The sequence below is a fragment of the Ascidia mentula genome, chromosome 6 (genome assembly GCF_947561715.1).
Source record: "Ascidia mentula chromosome 6, kaAscMent1.1, whole genome shotgun sequence".
NCBI lineage: Eukaryota > Metazoa > Chordata > Ascidiacea > Phlebobranchia > Ascidiidae > Ascidia > Ascidia mentula.
The window spans coordinates 3,604,861-3,627,870 of NC_138571.1; the positions used below are offsets into that span (position 1 = coordinate 3,604,861).

The 23,010-nt window shown below is 41.6% G+C and overlaps 4 protein-coding genes and 1 pseudogene across 4 annotated transcripts in view; 3 read left to right on the top strand and 2 right to left on the bottom strand.

The window, feature by feature from the left end:
• Window positions 1–23,010, bottom strand: part of LOC145906899 (ryncolin-1-like) — a 43,512-nt gene that overhangs the window by 13,752 nt on the left and 6,750 nt on the right. The gene's annotated exons all lie outside the window — the stretch shown is intronic.
• On the top strand, window positions 1,648–6,713 carry LOC145906287 (unconventional myosin-X-like). Its single transcript, XM_082993704.1, has 5 exons — window positions 1,648–1,686; window positions 2,545–2,700; window positions 4,046–4,233; window positions 5,923–6,009; window positions 6,386–6,713. The coding sequence occupies exons 1-5, from the start codon at window positions 1,648–1,650 to the stop codon at window positions 6,711–6,713; spliced, it is 798 nt and encodes a 265-aa protein (XP_082849830.1).
• LOC145906289 (uncharacterized) lies at window positions 7,537–12,603 on the bottom strand. Its single transcript, XM_082993705.1, has 3 exons — window positions 9,385–12,603; window positions 9,118–9,320; window positions 7,537–8,467 (listed from the first exon to the last, which is right to left on the bottom strand). Exons 1-3 carry the CDS (start codon window positions 12,307–12,309, stop codon window positions 7,537–7,539), a joined length of 4,059 nt encoding a protein of 1,352 aa, XP_082849831.1. The 5' UTR covers window positions 12,310–12,603.
• On the top strand, window positions 13,249–22,846 carry LOC145906291 (unconventional myosin-X-like). The gene is made up of 16 exons (XM_082993706.1): window positions 13,249–13,269; window positions 13,486–13,570; window positions 13,751–13,854; window positions 15,220–15,349; window positions 15,758–15,790; window positions 19,174–19,292; window positions 19,762–19,908; window positions 20,305–20,405; window positions 20,818–20,977; window positions 21,105–21,173; window positions 21,311–21,393; window positions 21,453–21,558; window positions 21,621–21,701; window positions 21,940–22,064; window positions 22,278–22,389; window positions 22,595–22,846. Exons 1-16 carry the CDS (start codon window positions 13,249–13,251, stop codon window positions 22,844–22,846), a joined length of 1,728 nt encoding a protein of 575 aa, XP_082849832.1.
• On the top strand, window positions 16,483–17,420 carry LOC145906292 (uncharacterized; annotated as a pseudogene).

Here is a 23,010-nt window from a genome sequence, read left to right on the forward strand (position 1 = left end):
CACAATGTTGCCATGGTAACTAACGACGCAATGTTAATTTCCGTCACTTTAAACCTCCCCAACATTCATTCGCATTTCACTTTCATCTTCGACTTGCTAATCTTACTAATGTGAAAAAATATGATGACGTATTGCAGCGTACAAGTAGGATTCCCCAGTCACTGCTTTGCTGAAGCTAAAGTCTGTTTGCGTGTTCTTGCTGATATAGACTACTGAATTAAAAGCTCCGTGAACAGACTTCTTTATTAATGGAAACACACGATTGCAATTACCAGGTGGCTTAAGTTTAACTTGTTTCAAGCGCGTTTAACTATTAAAAGAACGTGCGAACGTTTACAGCGCGATGGCAAGAATAACGACAGGGCCGAGAGAATACGAGCGACTGAGAGTAGGCAAGACTAGCCTAGACTGGGCTCTCGAAGGATTACGAAATAGGCGTTTTATAACAAAGTGTGAGAAAAAATGTGTTGTCCAGCAGGATGCCAGAAAGCCAGTGGGTGCTCCGGCAGGAAAGCTTAACACCGTCTGCAGTCTTCGGTCCGTATGTGTTCCAAATGTGTAAAGAATTAAGTAGGGAAACATGCGTGTTGCTACAGTATGCTGTAGACGAAATCGATTTTTCACATTTAAAAAAAAAATAAACCAAACATTTCTTAAATCACGTGTCTTTACCCACTTGTAAACCGGGCCATGAGTCATTATTGCAACTCGCTACAGAAAGGACGCCTTAACCTCATGATGTATTGATGTATTGATATTCGGAAAAACGGCCTTCGGTTGATCTATGGTTAAGTTTATCTGGCGCGCTTTGAAGATCGGTTGAGCGTGAAAATAATGCCTGCGTTTAACCGGTCAATGTTGCACGAAAAGTTGTGGTCACCTGGCTTAAACCACGAAGCAGGCATTAAACCTTGCTTTAACTAACTGTAGTTTGTTACAAATGCATTGGAAATATTTACAACATTTCTTGCGAACCAACGTCCGGATATCTCGTGGCAATCACGTGTTTCTCGGTTGAAAGAGTGGGAGGTAATTTACTTCCTCCTATAATACAGGTAGTTACAGTTCTTCTTGCCATGTGAGTTTGACATTTGCCGAAACTTACTAATGCTTGCCAAACATTTGCGAGCCGTTTGTAAGGGCGATGTCCTGAATATGTTGACAAAGAAAGTTCATTGAACAACAATTTGGGACGAAAATATTTTCAAACATTGAAAATCAGCTCCCTTCCCATTTTCAAACCGATGGCGTACCCAAGTTGTCATGCGTGCCTTACGATGTTGTGCACCCTGTCCTAACTGTTATGCCACAAAATATGTAGCTGTGGAAGTAACCGATATATAGTACCGGCCGACCTAGCAACCCTAGCACAAAACTTCACCGCTCCGTTGTAAAACGACTGAAAGTTTTGGGCAGACTTCATGGCTTTGGGCAGTTTATTTTCACTGTAGTACAGGAGTAATAATCACAATCGAGCGGTTTTCTTTGGGGCAAAACCAATGCCGTGAAAAGTTTTGCCGCCTGTCTAATACGTTGCTCTCATCCGCCATTCGAAAAGATACGTGCGAAAGTGACGTCACAAAAGTGATAACTTGGCGTTTTTAAAGGGAATGCAGAATCGTTTGCGTATTATTGGATTGGTAGAAGATGAATGGTTCTACTGCTGGGAAAAAATTGCCAAAAAAGGTAACATTTTCAGCGTCACGCACAGAGCTTGTGTATTTCCTGCAACTTAGCTTGCCTGAAAGCTTTAATGCCGCTCAAACTTACTCTGTTCTCCTGCACAATTTCTCAATGCTTTCGATTTACACAAGATTTCAATGCCCTTAGTTGAAGCCATTGTTGTGAGTTTTGCGTTGAAACGTTTCCTGATACTAAGCGACTTGAAACACCGGTGAAAGGATTTTGGCTCCCGTCGTTTTGTACGTCACAATGGAAGTAGAACTCCTCATTCATTTCAGGACAAGGAGCTTTGCTGAAACAAAAAATTCCCGGTTTAACGGCAGCAGGCAACGATCTCAAGGCTGATTCACGAGGAAATTATCTTTTTTATGGACTCATTACTTCATGAATTTATCCATCCCCATGTCTTTTAAATTTTCTACAAAACATATTTTTATTTTGTTCCATAGTTGCAGTTGAACCGATATATTGGTGTTTAACCACGAGCTACATGCCTTTAGTTGATAAACTATCTTTACTGTCTCTATATAAACCATGGGCGGAAAAAATACCCCCTACAAACAGGGTGTACACACTGTTTCAACTTGTAAGGTCTTATAAGTGGAGCTGTTGACTGTGGCCAACGAATCGACGTTAACCTCAAGGTACCACAAAGTGGAAATCTGTGTGCCTGCTAGTGTAAAAGCTTGCGCAGTGCCACAGTCAATAAGCTGCACTGACTAAATTAAAGTGTAAACATTAAATGCGTGTTGCAATAGTAACCTGACCTGTGTCAGCTTAATTGGGAACTACAGTGTACAAATGCATGTGACCAAGGGTATTTTGTGGACGTTTAAAAAAAAACTGTTGGATTTATTTTAGGAACAACGAAAGTGGGTTTCGGAGGTAACTGGGTCTGATGTGAAGCCGATGAATGGAGTCAACGATGGAGTCCCGGACATGGCGAAACTCTCCGAGTTGAACCAAGCTACTATTCTATGCAATCTGAACACCAGATATCAGAAGAACGACATTTACGTAACAGCTTACGTTTTTACAAACAAGATGTATTTATATTTTGTACCTTGGGTGGGGTTTGATTGAGAGTGATTTGGTTTTGCATTTGGGCTGAAAATGATCGCGATTATTGTCGCAAAAGTTGATTTGTGCGACCGACAGAATTGCCTTCGTTGAGTCTGTGTGTCCTGTGCTTCAACCCGATTGTGATAAAATGAATGTTCCCTCTGCAACACAAAAACATAAAATTTTAAACGTTATTAAATTTTTTCATAAAATTATCCATCCGGTATTAATCGCACTTACTTTGCATAAACATTTAAATAAAAATTTGCATAAAACACGCATCAATTTTAGCGCACTGAATGAACGTAAAGTTTATGCCGAGTAAAAAGGGTTTGGTTCTCGGTTAAGGTTTTGTTGTGGTTTCGGATGTTTGTGATTGTGTTGGAATATTTCGGTGGAAGTCGGGATTTTTGTCTGAATATGTAAAGGCAAACTTCTGTGGATGCAAAAGTACAAAGGCTTTTGTCAACCTGAGGTTTTGGTTTCGTTTTCCCCGAGACATTTGGTTATATGTTGTATGTTAATAGCCGAAAACTAATTTTAACTTTAATCGTTGGGTTGTTCGTTCAACACCTTTACGTCTGTTTCATATTTTATGTAAACAACGACTTGGATGTTTATCGATTTGATTCAACACAAAACACAAATCACGAACGGATTAACTTCGAGAACCGCCAGCGTTACGAACAATTTGTTGCAATATTTTCGCGTGAACGAACGCTCAAGTCACGTGATCACTTTTCACACGTCAGTTAAGCTATCAATTCCACACATTAACGTCACCGAATGCGCAACACACGAACCTTGACAGATTGACGTAGCCCGGGGAAGGGTTTACGCGCACTTACCTCATATAATTACCTGGGAAGTGGAACCGTCTTTAACACCACACATGTGAAGACGCATTTTCAAACGACCCATCTTATGTAATTAACGATGCTGCGTTAAAGCTTCTGAGTAATCGGGATTTTTCCCAAGTTTAAAAGTGATTTAATTGATTTGCTGAGACGATGCCCCGACAAATCAGTTGAAATTGATTCAGTGTTTCTGCGAACATCACTCAGACATAACACGATTCACGCCAAAGCTTCACAACATAAACGAACGAATATCGAAGCAAATTATTGTCCATGTTCAATAAGCAAAAGCGAAAAACCTCAATCTTCGTATAATGCTGAACCCGCTCAATGTTTTTGTACCACTTTTATATTAGGGGTTTCCATCATTTTAATAACCGAAAGCAGCCTCATTAAATCCTGTGTTACGTCATCATTGATGACGTATAAACCTTGTTGCGCAGACTTACATCGGTTCAATCCTAATCTCTGTGAACCCGTACAAACGCCTCCACGACCTCTACTCCGACGATGTTCTGGCGAAATACAAAAACAAGGACCTTGGAGAGGAACCCCCACACGTGTACGCTGTATCCAATGAGTGCTACACGTGCATGTGGAAGAGTGAGGAAAATCAGTGTGTGCTCATCAGGTGGGTGGACTTGAATCCCATGAGAACAAGTAAAACATCGGGAAGTTTGTTTACGATCTATAGGAAATGTCAGCCTTGTAGTTGTTTTAGTTGAAAATGTTTTTGAACATTTATGTGAGAAACGAATCGTTTTTTTTATGCATATCCCGTCTCATACTCATGTCGATAGTTCGAAAAGTTTGAAACCGCGTTACCTCCGCTCTTCTGGGTCCGGATTTAAATCCAATCCACATCACCACTGAACGTCATGCGATTATTTCCATTATGAGCAGATTTAAAGGAAAGATTTTTTCCCGGAACCCGGTTTCCACCCCACAAGCGCATGGTGCATATTTGGCGCCGAATCATGTTTAGCATTTTCCGGTAATGTGTTACGTGGAAAATTAGCTGACCTTTGATTTAACAGTTTCCATGGCAACAGGTCACGACTGAGTCTAGTTTGGTGTTTGAACAAAAATTTTAAAATTGGATGATTCGGAGATTAGCGCTAAACATGGACATGCGTGTATTTAAACACTTTATGTGAACGCACGGCGTGTTTCGGGGAAAGGTTTTGGTGAATTGCAATTAAATGAGGTTCAAAGATCAATTTCTATGTTGTATTTCCTTCAACAACCACAGATCGACTCGGCATAACTCAAACGAACGTTTGAACAGAATCCTGTTTAAAACATTTTGGAAATCTTATCTATTGTAATCGAACGCAAGCGAATTGTTTTGGAAATCTTCAAATTAAGTTGACGGACGAGTTGCTGGGACTGCAACTCAAATTTTCCTGCTTTTAGTGTAAACACTTTTTCGTTATCGCTCCTGTTAATCCTAAAATTGTAACCGAGCACTTGTCTGTGACGGCGTAAACTGACAAATTGTTCCCTGCTCATCAAGTACAGCAGAAAGTGACTCGCTAATTGACGTTAATACGGTTACTATGACAACCGAGGGACACTTGCGAAAGGAACCAACATTTTACCACGACAGAAAACTTTTTGGAAACACTGTTGCGTGGCCTGTGTTGTTGCATTCAACTCGTATCGTTACAAACACGTGTTATTATTCTTGTCTTTCGTTGTTACTGAAACAACGTTGACAAACGTAACAATATGCTGACGTCAGACGTGACGTCAAATTTACGTGGTTCTGTTTTTTAATTGCTTCTAGAATTATGAGAGTTCATTGACAGTTTTTTGGCCGTTTCGCCTCATGTTGTATTCTTTTAAGATTGGACCGAAGGAAATCGATTCCAACAACATTTCAAATTTCTCTGTATCTCGGTCTTCGTGACGAAAGTGCGTCAGTGCCGGGTATTCCCCCATTATCTTCTGTGCCAAATTTCGGGGAAATTTGAGTAAAGGAAAAGCAACAGAATTTTCCAAATGCCATCTGAATGTTAGGATTCTTCAGTGCGAATTCGTTGCCTTCGAATCACTTTTTGCACCAAAGTTTTGCTGAATGTGCGTGTATTTATTTATTGCAATAACGCAATGCAATGTATTGACTTGTTCGCCACAATTGACAGCTTGGTGTCGCGGCGCCTTCCTCGCCCTTGTATAAACTCCACCAAACATGACCATATACATGTAGCCCAAAGGCCCAATAATAACCCCTGATATCGGTATAACCTGAGATAACCCCGATACAATATTTTACAACCTTTTGTGTGACCTTTAATAACCCGAATATTTTATTCAGCGGAGAAAGTGGAGCTGGAAAGACGGAAACGACCAAATTCATGCTCAGTTATCTCTCCCACGTCAGCCGTGCTTCCAGCAAGACAGAGTGAGTTTAACCTATGACGTCACGGCATGTGGAAATTTATGAATGGGGAAACTGGCAGTAGGTTTTCAATGGCGTTTGATCCCGAATGCCGGGAGTACTTGGGGTTTTTGTGCAGCTAACTTGTGATGCAAACCCTCAGTCTATATGAGTGGAATCGGCGCATGAATTTTTCCGATAACTAAGCTGTGAAAGCTGTGTCTTCCAACGTACAAGATTGTGGGACAATAAAAATTCTGCTTCGAGCTTTTGGTTATAAGTAAAAATTATCTAAACCGTTGTAACCGGGCATGAGGTTTCACTAAATCATCGCTCAAAGAACGATTGACCTTTCGTGACCCCTGCCGTCTCAAACCCTGTTCCATTTTTTCCCCAACAGACCATCAAAGGACAACGGGCGTTCGATCGAGCAGTCCATTCTTGAAAGCAGTCCATTACTCGAGGCTCTCGGGAACGCGAAAACCGTGTACAACAATAATTCGAGTCGGTTCGGAAAGTTTATCCAGCTTCTCTTCAGTGAGGCTGGCCAGATCAAAGGGGCTCGGATAAATGATTGTATCCTTCAGTGTCTATATGGGACTGCGGTGATATTGTTAGGGACTTGGGTTGATATGTTGGGATTAAAGGATCTAGGCTTGGTTACCTCGGTTAAAGTCTGTATCAAAGGTGGTCAAATAATCTTATCAATGGTTGTAGGCCAACCTTAGCATAAATACATCCGGTTGGAACTCAAATAGTCCCTAATATTGTAAGAGACTCCATGCCTTTCTTGCTGGTTCGTATTTACCAACGTGGCTGATAACCGTCTGTCGGCACCTCCCCGTCTGCACAAAAAAGTAAGGGACATTTTGCACTTTTTTAAATCGGAAACACCGCTAGCGACCATGTCGTTGTTTATTACATCAATATAGCTCAAGCAGTTTCTTGTCGCACCAATTTGGAAGGTTTTTCCAACATATAATTTTATGTAAATTGCTTTTGTAACCGAAATTAGCTTGTCTTGGGCCAAGGCTACTCTGCACTAACGGCCTATCGCAGAGGCCTGGAGTCACACGACCAAGGTGGCTATTTTTGTAATACAATAGAAAAACGCTAATAGGTATAAAAAGAATAAAACGATAAAAACGCGAATAAAACAACGTTTGTTCTAAGACTGGCACAAAATACACATTCCACTACGACTAGCGTTCATCAGCAATTACCACATAAGATCTCTCACCAAAAACAGTGTTTACCACACGCCACCACCAGAGAACTGTCTGGCTTTTCGCTCATTATTTCTCTCGCCAGCGCTTGACCAATCATTTCTGCCCGCGTTTGCCACGCAAGCATGATCACTCGGGCATATTAAAACGAGTAAATTGCAAAATAATTACAAATATATTATAAAGGTGAGTGTGAAAAGTAAACAAAGAAAAACATGTGAGTTAAAGTGAAGGTGAAGTGAAAATACAAAAAGAAATAAAGCGTGTGAAAAACAAAACGAACAAAGACGTTTACACCCCCCACGTTAAAAATTGTCCTACTCCGTTAGGACGCTTGATAAAATTTGGTTTGTCGCCGATTTCGCTGTGGCCGGCTATCATTCATCGTCGCCGCAGCGTCATTTATGTCGGCGCCCAAACCTTGACCAACGTCCATCAATAGCCGTGTAGGCAACCCTGTATCCTGCACCGTGGGTGCGTCCGTGGGTGTTTCGCTTTGTGGTGTGTAGATAACAAAATTGTCTGTGTCGTGCAGCCCGAGCTCATCCGGCTGCGTGTTTCGGCGTTCTTTTTCATGGTAAGGCATGTTTGCCTTTTTTAAGCGGTTAAAATGTACTTGCTGCTGTTTCCCATCCTCTCCTTCAATAAGGTAATTCACCATACCTCGTTGCTCAATAACTTTGAAAGGGCCTTTGTATGGTCTGATGAATTTTCGGCACTCGCCAGGCGGAACCACCGGATTCTCCAAAAGAACGATGTCGCCTTTCTTGATTTCGTCTCCATGCCGTCGTCTGTTGTATTGTTCTTGCATGTGAACTCGTTGGGTCGTCAGGGTTTCTCTGGCTACTTCCTCAGCCAGCCGCAACCGAGCTCGTAGCCCATCCAAATAAACCAGCGGAGTCGTTGCCACTTCGTTATCTGGAGAAATGAGATCGGCGGGTAGGCGCAGTTCGTGTCCTGTAAGTAGAAAGTGAGGGGATACCCCCGTGCTTTCATGCCGGCTTGCGTTGTACGAAGCCACCACCGCCGACAGTGCTTCATCCCATTGTTTATTATCGCGTTGGACGTAATTGCGGAGCATTGTTATGATGGTGCGGTTGTTGCGTTCGACTCCCCCATTGCTCGCGGGGTGATATGGCGTCGTTCGGGTCTTTTTACAACCCATCAACCTCACCAGTTCTGCAAATAATTTGCTTTCGAAATTCCCCCCTTGATCGGAGTGAATTACCTCAGGTACCCCATGTACCGTTAGCCACCTGTGAAACAAAATGCTCGCTGTTTCATGTGCGGTTTGATGCCGCATAGGCCACGCTCTGACATATTTTGTGAATAAATCACAAGCGACTAGGATATACTGGTATCCTGTCCTGGTTAACGGAAGTGGACCAAGCACATCAATCTCAACGCGTTGCATCGGTCGCATTTCTTGTGATGGAACTAACGGTGCTCGGGTGGTAGTGGTTGGTTTCTTATTTCGTTGACAGTGTTCGCATTTACGGCAATAAGCCTCGGTCTCTTCTCTCCATTTTAGCCAGTAAAAACGCTGCGACAGTTTGCTCAGGGTTTTAGCCATTCCCAGGTGTCCCCCGCCATGTACCTGGTCATGGCACGCGGACAGCACTTCGCTGCGCATGGCAAAGGGTACCAACACTTTCTGAACATCGTTTAAACCTGGCACCGCACCGGGGTCAGTAATGAATAGCACCCCACCGTGACATGAGAGCCGCTCGAAAAGGCTCCATAAGTGTTTTGTCTCTGCCGACAGGCGTTTGACGTGGCGAAAAGACGGCCTTATTCCCTGTTGTACCCATTTCACTACAGGGCGCAAACTTAAGTCCCTATACTGCGCTTCTGCTACATGGGTGGACTCATACCCGTACTCCGCCTTTAAATCAAGTGCAAGTACCTCTTCCAATGACTCATCCTCACGAACTGTGTAAGGGAATCCGTCATCTTCCGGTTGCCTCCGGCTGAGCGCGTCTGCGTTTGTGTGCTTCTTTCCGGGCCGGTGTTGAAGATCAAAATTGTAACTAGCCAGGTGTTCAACCCATCGAGCACATTGTCCATAGAGTTCCCTGGATCTCCACAGCCAGCGAAGGGATGAATGGTCTGTGCGCAACAAAAATTTCGATCCGAGCAAATAACTGCGATATAACTTAGTCGCAAATATGACGGCCAGCAATTCCTTGCGAGTTGTGGAATAATGCTTTTCAGCTTTGCTCAATGATCTACTGCCGTAAGCGATCACATGCTCCTTACCGTCAATTTCCTGACCGAGAACACAACCTACGGCTGTGTCCGAGGCATCGGTGTCCAACACGAAGGGTCGGCTAAAGTCGGGATACTGTAGGACTGGAGCTGTTGTCAGAATTCTTTTCAGGCTGGCGAACGCCTGCTGGCAACTGTCCGTCCAGATAAAACGACGTCCCTTTTCTGTCAATTTGTCTAAGGGGGAGGCGATACGAGCGTAATCTTTAACAAACTTTCTGTAATACAATGTAAGACCCACAAATTGACGCACCTGTTTTACAGATTTTGGTACTGGCCAATCTTTAACTGATCGTACCTTATCGGGATCGCATCGTATTCCATGTTTTGACACTATGTGGCCAAGGAATCGCACTTCATCTTTGAACAGGTCGCACTTCGTGGGCTTTAGTGTAAGTCCAGCCGACTCCAGGCGTGAAAGAACATCTTCAAGACGCTGCATGTGTTCGTTGAAATTTCTACCATAAACAATCACATCGTCTAAGTATGCGAGTGTTCCTTGCCACTCTATACCCTGCAGCACAATACGCATTAGGTGTTGGAAGCTTGCCGCTGAGTTGCATAATCCCATAGGCATCACGGTGAATTCAAACAAACCCATGTGACTGGAAAAGGCTGTCTTCTCCCTTGATTGTTCGTCCATGGGGATCTGCCAGTAGCCAGATTTTAGATCAAGGGTGGAAAAGAAACGTGACCCAGACATTTCATCCAGGCTATCATCAACCCGGGGAATAGGGTAACTGTTTTTTTTGGTTGCTTCGTTTACTTGTCGATAGTCGACGCAAAATCGTAACTCACCAGACTTCTTTTTCACCAGAACAATCGAACTTGACCATGGCGAGGTTGAAGGTCTCACGAGTCCTTGGCTTCGCATTTCGTTGATGATCTTCTCAACCTCCGTTTTATGATGGATGGACATTCTTCGAGGATGTTGACGGATTGGTGCCGCATCCCCGGTGTCGATCGAATGTCGAACAAGATCAGTCCGGCCTAGGTCAAAGTTACATGTCGAAAATACTTTTTGATGGCGACGAAGAAGTTTTAAAACATCCTCCCTCTGGGTTGCTGACAACCCATCTCCGATACTCACGCCTTGGTGAATGCATTCCCAACTTTCTTCATTGGTCGGTGTCTGTGCATAGGAGATATTGCAAACTTCCTCTGTAGGTTGCACACTGCTATCTTCAACAACAACACACCATTCCGATAATGGACATGCAACGTTGCCAAAAGCGTGTACTGGAATCGCGACAGCAACCCTAGTTGCTGATGGTACTAGGATTGGGTCATCGGTAAAATTGGCTATACGTATGTTTACCTCATTTTTCCGCACAGTTGAAACACAGTTCGCTGTACAGAGTCCAACCTTTTCTGTAAACCCCGGTCTTCGCGCGATATACACTTCAAAGTCAGGGATGTCTTCTCCGCGGACGTCAAGATGGTAACGACATGTGACCCACACCTCCGACATTGGAGGGACTTCTGTGGCGTCGGTCACACAAATATCTCTGGTACGTTGTACGAAAGACGACGAGAGTAATGGCACCTTAGCACGGCCCGCTGTCAACAAATTTTGGTCGTAACACACACTGCAGCGGTTCTTCTGCAGAAAATCCAAACCCAAAATTAAGTGGTGAGCGACGCCCGACGCGACATATAAACACGTGGGAACATCTAGCCCTCCCAGTTTAACATTTACAGTGATTTTCCCAATTACTGAAACCAAACTACCGTTAATTCCAGAAAAACGTTCGTTTTGGCCCAGCGGGGAGATTTTGAGGCGATCATTGTTCAACGTCTCTAAACACTTTTGGCTTATCAAAGAGACACTTGCACCAGTATCAACTAAAGCACATACCGGCTCCGAAGCGATAGAAATGTTGACAAACCGTACTAATCGGGGTTTGGTGGGATTCTCGCTCGTGTTCTGATTATTGGTAGGATTCGAAGTTTTGGGTTCGGTGTCCTTCAAACATACACTTGCTTTTGCCTCTTGGGTCACAGGGGTACCAGGTCTTTTATTGAAATTCCTGCGAGGCGTAAAACTGGTATGAAAGCCGCGCTTACCTTGCATTGGGCAAAATCTTTGCAAGTGTCCTGGTTTACCACAGGCATAACAGCGTCGATCCAACCTGTCTGCCATCTGTTGTGGTGTTGGTTTCCCCAATCGCTGCACCTCGCGGCGTACAAGCTCAATGTCCTTCTGGAGCGCGGTCACAGTTTTTTGGAATTCTCGAACGCTGATGTCTGCATCCTTTTCCGGTTGTTTTGATACTGATGGACCTTGAACGTCACGACGACACACGCCTAAAACCTGGAACATTTCCGGTACATGCGTGGACAAAACCATCTGAGCGGCCGTCCAAAAGTCCCGTTTATATTCCAACCGTTGCGGCAGGGATCTGGCCATGTGCTGGTCCAACATGCCAACAAAGAGTAATGAATATAACACCTCATTTTTAACAGTCTCCTCCGTAGGATAAGCCTTGTCGCCAAGAGCTTTCAAAGCATACACAAAGTCCTTAATGCTTTCCTGTGGCAACTGCCGCCGGCCAAACAACATTGCGCGTGTTTCATGGAGGCGCGAGTGGTCAGAACCTTGCTTTAGGGCGCGGCTAATTAACTCATCGTACTTCAGTTGAAAAACATTATTGTCGTTTCCCTGAACTAGCCAGCGGAGGTCATCATCAATTGATGTCAAAAAAAGATGACGCTTCACTTCCTCACTAGCTTTCACACTCTCACAGTACGATTCAAATAAGGAAACAAACTGGCCAACATCTTGTCCCGGTACAAAGCGCGGTGGCGATAAAAACAAATTAAAAGACATTAAGTTCTCTGAAAGCCGTGTGACCCCTTATAAGCGATAGCAGAGTCCTGGCGTGCTCGCCAAATGTAACCGAAATTAGCTTGTCTTGGGCCTAGGCTACTCTGCACTAACGGCCTATCGCAGAGGCCTGGAGTCACACGACCAAGGTGGCTATTTTTGTAATACAATAGAAAAACGCTAATAGGTATAAAAAGAATAAAACGATAAAAGCGCGAATAAAACAACGTTTGTTCTAAGACTGGCACAAAATACACATTCCACTACGACTAGCGTTCATCAGCAATTACCACATAAGATCTCTCACCAAAAACAGTGTTTACCACACGCCACCACCAGAGAACTGTCTGGCTTTTCGCTCATTATTTCTCTCGCCAGCGCTTGACCAATCATTTCTGCCCGCGTTTGCCACGCAAGCATGATCACTCGGGCATATTAAAACGAGTAAATTGCAAAATAATTACAAATATAATATAAAGGTGAGTGTGAAAAGTAAACAAAGAAAAACATGTGAGTTAAAGTGAAGGTGAAGTGAAAATACAAAAAGAAATAAAGCGTGTGAAAAACAAAACGAACAAAGACGTTTACACTTTCACTTATGTCCGTGCTCTGGGTTGTTGCCTGGCTCGTCTAAAGTGGCCGGTGTTGGTTGGGAAACCCCTATAATACCAATATTATGAACGTCACCGTTGTCACCTGGCAATTCATTCGATAAAGTCGCCGTAAAAAACATTTCATGTAACTTAAAATGGAACAAAACTATGTATTTGTAAATTATCGCCCCTTAACCCCCTGTGATGTCCGCGAACCCCAGATCTCCTTGAGAAGGTAAGGTTTTGAGAGTTTTACAATATTATAGAAAGACATTGTAATATTTTATATTTATTTGAAAATATTTTGAAACCAATTCAGTTCAATCGTGCAAAATACATAAGGCGTATGATGTATAAGACCGATGACGAGGTCTTCATATTTACATAAAATTATAAAAAAACACTCCAATTATTTTGACATCGTTAGTGGTTTTGTTTGACCACAGAAATTTATTCGAAGTTAACTTAACACTTATCTCGTGCTGCAACACTCTGACGTTTGTCACGTCTCGTTCCCGTTTATCGACGCCGATGAACTTTTATAACTGAAGCGTGACGTTATAGTATTGTTCTTACGTCATCACAGCATAGAGTCGTCCGTCAGAACCCCGGAGAGAGGAATTATCACATTTTTTATCAATTAGTCCGCGGTCTTTCTCAAGATGAAAAAGGTGAGGCTGCTTTGCATGAAATAACTTAAAACACGAAATAATCTCGTGATATCTCGATGGATTGTTTTTACTGTATGACGTCATGTTTATGCCGAACGAACGGTTAAGGCAACAATTAAACAAAAAAAACCTTGGGGTATCTTTGCTGGGACAATTTAACCATTTTGCAAATACTTGCAGACAAGTTGCACTTGGGTGAACCCGCCAACTACCACTATCTCAACCAATCAGGATGCGACTCCGATCCTACCCTCGATGACGTCAAAGACTGGGAGCAATTAGAGGTACTTCCCCTAGATTAGGACTGTTTGAAAACAAATTGTCGTCTAATTTAAGGCGGTTCTTTCTTCGTGTTTGACCATTAGAAAGCACAGATATATTTAACACTATTTTCAATGTTTTGCGACTCCTTGTTCTGTGTGGTGAATATATTGACCTATAAACGTGTTTATAAATAAACAAAACGAGAATATCCGACCTGTGCTAATTTTGCAATTCAATTGAAACCACGATCTTGAATTCAAAACGAATTGACACCTCGGGTCAAATCCTTTCTGATTTAGAAGCCGCAAGGCTTTATATATCCACAAACACCAGTAATGCAAATTCGCAACAGAATAAACTAAACCCGATACTTGCGGAAATCACGTGACAAGGATCAAATCTTTTAATTGTCCCCCCGCGTAATTTGAAACCTGTTTTTTTCCTGAAACCGTTTCGTCATTCCGTGGCCGTAGACCACGTGCTGGCCCCTTTACTAAAATACGTGTTTTGTAATTTATATAACAGGAGAAAGAAATGTTGCTCGGTATTCCGATTAAAATGTCTGCTTTGTGGATACTTTTGCGTGCAAAGTTACTGATTTCCAAGCAATGTTCCAAGCATTCGTCACAAAGTTTATGTTGATTTGTGAATAAATCTGGTCATGTGACTTTGAGTCGTACAAAGCTTTGATTTCGCATGTATTTCCATCAAAAAACCCGTCACAGTTAACATCACTAATGCACCAGAAATAGGCAACAAATTGTTTTAATCCAAATCAGTTCGAAAGCAAGTCCTGGGTTATACTTTATTACCGAATGTAAATTGTGCTTTTACATCACTTACAAAATATATGTTTTGAATAAAATTGGTTTATTTTGAATAGCGTCTCCCTGCCCACACTCCCACATTCTCCATGTGTTTTCGTTACTGAAATACTTTGGGCAAAATAAACCAATGAATGAAAAATATCGTTCGTAGATAACAATATAAGCCTCGGTGTAAAAAGAATCGTGAGGTCGAACTTCCCCAGCAAGTTGCAACTTATTTCGTGTCGACCTTATTTGTTCGCTTTTCATTCACACGCTATCTCTAGTTCGGAAATGATGACGTCACAATACCGCGCCGGACGTGACAAGGCCTAAATGTTTTCGTGTCAGTTTGTTACGTCACAGTGATGAATTATCGCTAAATTTTTATTGTTTTGGAGTTGGGGACATTTGATGCGATGAACTTTCGAGCCAGCGCTGTTTTAAAACTCGGAATCATGAATTGCTAAACTGTTGCAAATGCTGGCTTTGCCATGGATGGTTTTCACGACCCGAAAAGCTACATATTTTCATAAGAACAAAATATCAACGCCTTAACTTTCCCTTCTTCGTGTTTAGCAAGCGCTCAAAACGATTGGTTTCAAAGACGGCCAACAGCAGGACATGAAAAGTGTGCTTGCTGGGATTCTCCAACTTGGCAATGTTGCTTTTGCCAACGCTGGTGGTGCCCAAGTCGTTGATGTAGACGGTAAGTCTTTCTTTCTGATATGTCTTATACAATTACACATGTATAACTAATTGGTCAGTACCCAACATTTCGTGTTACACGGGTATAGGTGCTTTAATAATTTGTATCACAAAGTTTATCTATAAGCATTGGTGTTTATCCTACCTTTGTTGGTGACCCCGATGTTCGACCAAATTTAACCACGGGCGTAAACACTTGGTTTCTTTCTTTGTTCTCTGCTCCTTATTAATTCCTTGGGCGTTTGCCTTCTCTCAATCACGTCTTTCGAAATTTAACGCTGATCGGAAACCTTTGATTTTGTACGTTTTAATCTCGACCACTCAACTCAAGCAATCCGTTTTCTTGCTTGATTTAAGTTTAGTGTCCTATTATGTAAACTACTTTCGTTTCCTCCACTTTGTAACATAGGAAAAGCGTTTCTTCCACCGGATATCTTGCCAGGTAAACGTATTGCTGGTTGTAGGCTGTAGCTGTCTGTAGATGGAATCATCCGCATGCTTTTAATTAACTCCCAAGTTAGCCAACACTAATTTGCAACAACATGTAGAATGTGCACTAAATCCGATCACCGCAACTAATAACCCCGTGAGTAGGATCCAGGAGGTTTAGTGTGTCTTGCAATAAAGCATTTGTGGTGACAACTTCGCGATAAAACACAACTAAAAAGAAAAATCTTGTTTACTGGATGGAAAAGTCAAACAATAAACCTTTTCGTGTTGTTTTGAATGTTTCATATTTTAATTTTTAGAGTTGAATCTTTTGCAAAAACAATTTATGTAAAATAAGCATGGGGTCCTGTGGTTATCACGTTAAATCAAATACCTTACCACGGTATGTTGTATTCAGACTCAAGTGCATGCTCGGTAAAATATTCACATCAAATGGTTTGTGTCTTATCTAATATCACGGCCGCAAGCATGTGTAGTTGTTTGTGTGTAGACAACTTTGTGTGGTTCATTTAGAAGTAATGTAAACAGGGGCGGCATTATGAACACTTGCTCGCTCGCTAAGTTAACGAGCTCGCTAAAATAATTTTTAGCGAGGACTTAACGAGCGAGGAACTCGGTAACGTATTTGGTATTACGAAGTGCCCTCGTAAACGCCTCGCTAAAGCCTGACGCAAAAACGAGAGAATGCGTCAAAATCGTGAGAAAAAATACGTCTGACGCAGCAAAATTAGAAAGTCGCGCTATGCGACATCTTACGGAAGGCTTTATTGTGTTGATAGTTGAGCTTCACGTGGACATTGAGGGCATTATTTTGCAAGTTTTACGCCGAATAATTTTATTTCTTGTGTTTAGTAATTGTGTAAACTTTAGTTTTTTTTTGAAAAGTAGAAATTGATTATGGATACAAAAATAAGCAGTAAAACTGTAAGAGCGATCTCGAAGATGGACAGCTGTTGAAGTAGAGACATTAGTTAATGCAGTGGAAAAAAAATGCAAAATGCATTCTGGGTTCATTTTTACTAGAAATTACAGTTGCTTCTAAACAACAAGCGTGGAAAGTAGTGACAACTATGGTAAGATTTCAGCACAACATTTTTTTATTACTGCTGTACATAGATTATGATATTTGCAGGTCAATTCAGTAAACATCACTGGTGTTAATCGCACAATTGACCAAGTGGAACAAATCAGTGTCGGAATGGAAAAAAGAATCAACTAAAACGGGTGTGCATTATAAAATCATCAACATAATTGGACAACAAGCAGTTTATGGAATAAAAGGTGCATCATCACTTAAAAGCAGTAACATGTTACAAACGGTTTGTGCACTTGTAATGCTTAATTGTTTTTTTTTTGTAGAAAGTGTTTCCCAGTTTGCCACTACTAACCATGCACCTCAAGATGTTGAAGAACCGGTTGCATTCACATGTTCAACTATGGATGACAGCCTTTTTGAAATAATCGACGAACCAGTGAGCCCTGCATCATCACACTCCGAAGCATCATTACAACCCAAAGCAAAGCGCCGCCGTCGTGATCCAGAATAGGACATAGTTGACATACAAAAGGAAATTTATGCCCAAATATCAAACATAGCTATAATTCAACAACTTTACAGTTGATGATTAGAACTAATTTGCATTTTTAACAATTTTTGCTTTCTGCATGTGTTTTTCAATTTTCTTTTATTCACTGCTGGTTTTTAATTAAAGGCCCAAATCTGTCAGGGTTTTTATTCATTCTTTTTCACTGTTTTTTATTGCCCGTTTCATGTTCTTCACTGTTCTTTTTTAACTACCTTATCACTTTCATATTCGATCAGTGTTCTGTTACCTACTTTTCAAGTTCATTTCTGTGTTTCTGTGCAGCCACTTTTTTCAATAAACAAACACAAATACATTTCACAAACATCACTTTATTGGAATGTAGAAACAATTGAATCTCTCACAGTACTACCTTGCAAGTCATGAATTTCATTTGTTGTGGTGATGTCTAGTAGTGAATCTATGTCAGCATTTGCTGGCAGTGGTTGAGGCAGTGGCACATTGTGAAGGCGACAAATATTGTGCAGAATGAAACAACACATTGTAATTTTACAAACTTCATCTCTGTTTCAAAACACCAAATGCCCTAAACAAAAAAGCTTTATTATTATTTATGTTAATGTTATGAGATGCAAGACAAATGTAACTTACTTCTCTATAGTTGACCTTGTTTGTTTGTGAGCCTTATTATACTTCTGTTGTGAAGGGGTAGTTGGATGGCTAAGAGATGTCATTAACCAAGGTTTTAATGGATAACCACTGTCACCCAGCAAAATGTCATCGTGATATTTTCAACTCTCAAACTCCTGGTACACATTTGATTGTCGCATAATGAATGAATCATGACATGAGCCAGGCCACTTGCATACCACATCCAGAAACACCATATTGGCGTCACATATAGCCTGCAACAATAATTTGAAGTCAAAACCAATTTATGACAAGGGAAAAGTATGCAACTTGCCTGCAAATCGATGGAATGGTAAACCTTTCTGTTGACAAAGAGATGTTCTTCCTCACTTGGTGCAATTATGGGAATATGTGTTCCATCAATGGCCCCTATGACGCCAGGAAACCGTGCAATTGAGTAAAATTGTTGCTTTATCATTGTTGAAGACACCCTGTTTGGCATGTGGATGAATTGATGTTGTTTTGAAATCAAACTATCCATAAATCGACTTGGTACTATGCTGACAGTTGGTTGTGAAACTTTAATATTGTAACAAAACTTGTTCTTCCACTGTAAGACATCTTTTACTGGCATTCTTTGGGTTTTAATCTTGGTGCAAGTGGTTGCACAAATCCATTATCACATCTTTACGCATTCGATATTCTGAAATTAATTCTAAATCCGACATTTTCAAGGGATTGTGTCTTAAATTTTTTCGTTTGTATGAGCGTTTAGCGGCAAAATAGACAGCCATTATTAATTGCTGATGCAGCTGTACGGCTTTGTCCGGAATAATTTGGCGTTAGCGAGTGGTCTAAGCTTCTCGCTACTTAGCGAGGAGTTTAGCGAGGCCCGATTAGCGAGACGGCAGTTCGTAATACCAAATCTCGACTTAACGAGGTCGTGCGTCAATACCGAGCTCGCTAAACTTAGCGAAATGTGTTCGTAATGCCGCCCCAGATCTTGGATTTCTGCCTACTTTGTGATAAAAGCTTGCTGTGAAAACTGTGAGTCATTTAATTCATAACGTAGCGAGAATAAAGAATCAATAATATGTGCTGTGGAAAGTCGTGCACTTTGCGTGTGTTGCGCAGATCCAGTGTAAAGTAATACAGACTCCCATAGCTTTCATATTCAGGAAGTTACATTTTGTTCCTGCAGTTGTTGAGAGAACGTCCAAGTTGCTCGGGATCGATAGTGAGAGGTTGGAGGCGGTGATGAAAGAGAGGACGATGAAGTTGAGAGGTGAAAACATAACCTCACCGCAAAGCGTGGATCAGGTAGTGGAGACAAGCACAAGGTCATGGTGACCTTGCAGTGGAAACCACTCAAATTCGTATCCAAACTAGACTTTCTGTACAACGTAATCACGTTCAGACGCACGGTCGGAAAACGATTTTTCTTTTTAGTTCGGCACTTGTGGTGTTGTGTAAACAAACTGTCCAAATGTTTGTGTAAATCTGTCTTGCGTCATTAAAGCTTTGAACAGTCCTGACCCGGTTACTCAGCACTTGCGGATCTACGTAAGCATGAGTCAGCAATTCGTTCCCACAGTCACGCGTCAACATTTGAACAAGAATAAATATCATATTCAGCTCAAACGCCAACGTTTTAAAGAGTTACACGTCTATATATTCATACTATGTTAATGAGAAGTTCCAAAAAATGCACACAATTTTCTTTGTATTACATCCTGTGCAACTATAGTCGAACCCATGAAATACTATATTCCTTGTCTCTGATTGGCAGGCCTGCGACTCACGTGACTCCCTTTCTATGGCGCTCTACTCCCAATTATTCCGTTGGATAATATCGAAGGTGAATCACCGCATCAAGGGGCCGGACGACTTCCATTTCATCGGAATTCTCGATATTTTCGGTTTCGAGAACTTCTCGGTAACGAAGTTGCTTTGATTGTATGAAGAAAAAGTTCTTCTTGTATAAAATGTTTTTATTTCAACCGAAGTTACGTCTGCCATCCGGCGAGGGTTGCCACAAGAACAGTTCCTTTAAATTAACAATACATGTCAGCTAGAGTTACACTGCAGTTATTGCTTTAAAACCAGCAGCGTTTCGTTTCAAGTCGAAATTACAAACGTTTTTTTATGCATTTTTAAAGCCCAGAAACGTGGACATATAAGTTTGTCTTGCTATAGGGTTGCTTAGTTACTTTCTAATTCAAGATATACATTATTTGTTCTTGTTGCATCAATGTTTTGTGTGAGAAAGTACTGAAATCTTTGCAATCATTCAGTCACCTTCTATCGCCGGGTCTACACGGGTTGTTTTCAGGTGAATCGTTTCGAGCAATTCTGCATCAACTTTGCAAACGAAAAACTACAGGAATTTTTTAACCGGCACATTTTCAGCTTGGAACAAATCGAATACAACAAGTGAGTCTTCGTAAAACATCACTTACTGCATTGGAAAGCACAAATTTATGCAACAAAACATGGAAACCATACAATCTTCCCATTCCCCTCCACTTGTTATTTAGATTAATTAAGGACCTAAAAAGTCTTTATTTCTGTATTTTTTTCTCTACATTTTTCACTTTTTCGCCTGTATTTTATACCACTTTGGGACTCGAACCAATGCTATCCTGCACACGAACCCTAGTAAATTTGTTCACTTATTTGTGGGGGTTTAGTGATTTCAATCCCAACCATTTTATAATCGTTTTTAACCACACCGGGATTCGAACCCAGGATATCCTGGCCATGAATCCCGATCAGGTTTCTGCTTGGTATATGGGTCAGGCGTTTGACCAATGTTGCCACCATTTCACAATCTTCCACTTTACAGGGAAGGTATAGACTGGTGCGACGTCCAGTGGTCAGATAACAGTGAGTGTCTCGACCTGGTGGAGAAAAACCTCGGTTTGATGTCACTTATTAACGAGGAGAGTAGATTTCCTAAAGGAACGGACAAATCCCTGCTGCAGAAACTCCACAACCAACATGCGGTAAGAAAAAACATATTATTCACCCTACTTTGTTACGTCACAACTTTCTCAACAACTCGGTATTTCGAGTTTAAAGCACTAGTGTCCGCTTTGTTACGTCACAACTTTAACTCTGTTTTTTTCGCAGAAAAATCCCTTCTACGTGAAACCTCGAGTGACCGGAAACCAGTTCGGGATTCGACATTACGCTGGGGAGGTAAGGGTTGAGGCTGGGTTGAGGTTGGGTTGAGGCTGGGTTGAAGTTGAAGTTGGATTAAGGCTAGGTTGAGATTGGGTATTCCCAAACGATTTTGCTTTATGCGTTCGTGGGTGATGGCTAACTTAATATTGCAGGTTCTCTACAATATCGATGGCTTCCTGGAAAAAAACCGCGATACATTTCGTGATGATTTACTCGGCTTGTTGAAGGATTCCAGGTATATATATTAACTAATTTAATTATCTAAAAAAAAACTCGTGACATTATTTTTCATAGCTGTGATCTTATCTACGACATGTTTGAGAAAGTTCGGGGAACTTCGGAAGACTCAGGAAAAGGTCGGAAAAAGCAGTCAGCCGTAACAGCAAGTGGCCACTTTAAAGTAAGTTCTCTTTCTACAGTTGAAGTTAATTTGGATTTTCCATACATTTAACAATTTGACAGAAATCCCTCCACGCTTTAATGGAAAGACTTTCATCTGCAAGTCCATTCTTCGTAAGATGCGTGAAACCAAATGTGGAGAAGGTGATTACTTGTAAAATGTTCACAATGTATAAAATGCATATGTGGGTACCTTAGTTACCCGAATAATTAACTTTTGTTATTTTTCCTGTGTTGCGCAGGAACAAGGAAATTTAATGCACATAATATACGCAAATAAACATAAATATTAACAAACACAATCCCGTATAAAAGCAACAAAAATATCAGCAGAAGTCGCCGCGATCAGAAAGTTTGTAACAAACTTGTTATTCACCACTAGGTGGCGGAGAACTTCAACCCCGGGGTCGTTCTAAACCAACTCCGTTATTCGGGAATGTTGGAAACTGTGAGAGTGAGGAAGGCTGGCTTTCCAGTCAGGCGGTTTTACAAAGACTTTCTTGACAGGTGGGTCACGTGACTATCTAGAACGGAACGATTTAAATGTAATAAGTTTCGATAAAATCCAGGTCTGTGATTGGTTGTTCACGCGACATGGATCTAGTAATAACTCAAAATTCATGTGAATGTCCTCCACTTTCGACCATTCAAAATGTGCATGTTGGACTACAAATCACACCAGTCTCTGTCGCTTAACTGCTAAATGTTTTGACCATTAAGATACGGAATGATTTGCGCTCTGTCGTCATCCAACGAACCACGTGATCACAGCAAGGAAGTTTTGAACTTGGTTGACCCCGAAGGGACGAATTGGAGACTCGGAAATACAAAGGTGGGATTTGAACAAGATCCATTCTTCACAGGTGTTAAGTATTTGCCGTCTTGGTTTAAGTCGCGAACTGCTGGCAGATCTTTCACTCAAGGGTCTTATGCGAAAACCCTGCGTAACCGCGCAATTGCCTCGAACAATGTTTACATTCTGTGTTATTTTATTGATAAGAAATAATGACGTAACGTTGGATCTTTTAACTCTGCAGGCGTTCATGAAGGAAATTCTCGAACAAAAGTTGGAAAAGGCGCGATTTGAAAAGGTGTCACGTGCCGCTATTATCATCCAATCAGTGATGAGAGCTGTAGCGGCGCGAAAATACTTTCTTCGCCTGAAGAAGAACATCGTACACACACAACGATTCGTGCGAGTAAGCAATTTGTATGATTTCTGTGGGTTCAAGTATCGCGATCGAATGCATGCCAATATTATGGAACAACAACGACACCAAGTGGCGTAAAATATTACTTGGCCTAACGCGAAACACACCTTGGCCTTTGGGAGCTTGATTTTTCAAATCTTGCTTCGACTTGTCAGGAAAAAGTGGCTGATCCAGCTGGGCTGCATTGCCTGGGCTGCCAAGCCTGAAAACCTCATGATCGCGATACGTTAGCTGTGATCGCC

Bases quoted from the DNA above. Each gene is read 5' to 3' on its own strand.
- LOC145906289 (XM_082993705.1), bottom strand. From the start codon at position 12,309: ATGTCTTTTAATTTGTTTTTATCGCCACCGCGCTTTGTACCGGGACAA. The intron at 9,321-9,384 runs GTCATATTTGCG...TGTTGCGCACAG, and splicing joins CTCGCAAGGAATTGCTGGCC to ACCATTCATCCCTTCGCTGG. The intron at 8,468-9,117 runs GTACTTGCACTT...TTTGTTTCACAG, and splicing joins AGGATGAGTCATTGGAAGAG to GTGGCTAACGGTACATGGGG.
- LOC145906287 (XM_082993704.1), top strand. From the start codon at position 1,648: ATGAATGGTTCTACTGCTGGGAAAAAATTGCCAAAAAAG. The intron at 1,687-2,544 runs GTAACATTTTCA...GATTTATTTTAG, and splicing joins GGAAAAAATTGCCAAAAAAG to GAACAACGAAAGTGGGTTTC. The intron at 2,701-4,045 runs GTAACAGCTTAC...CTTGTTGCGCAG, and splicing joins ATCAGAAGAACGACATTTAC to ACTTACATCGGTTCAATCCT.
- LOC145906291 (XM_082993706.1), top strand. From the start codon at position 13,249: ATGTATAAGACCGATGACGAG. The intron at 13,855-15,219 runs GTACTTCCCCTA...CTTCGTGTTTAG, and splicing joins AAGACTGGGAGCAATTAGAG to CAAGCGCTCAAAACGATTGG. The intron at 19,293-19,761 runs GTAGTGGAGACA...TCTGATTGGCAG, and splicing joins CACCGCAAAGCGTGGATCAG to GCCTGCGACTCACGTGACTC.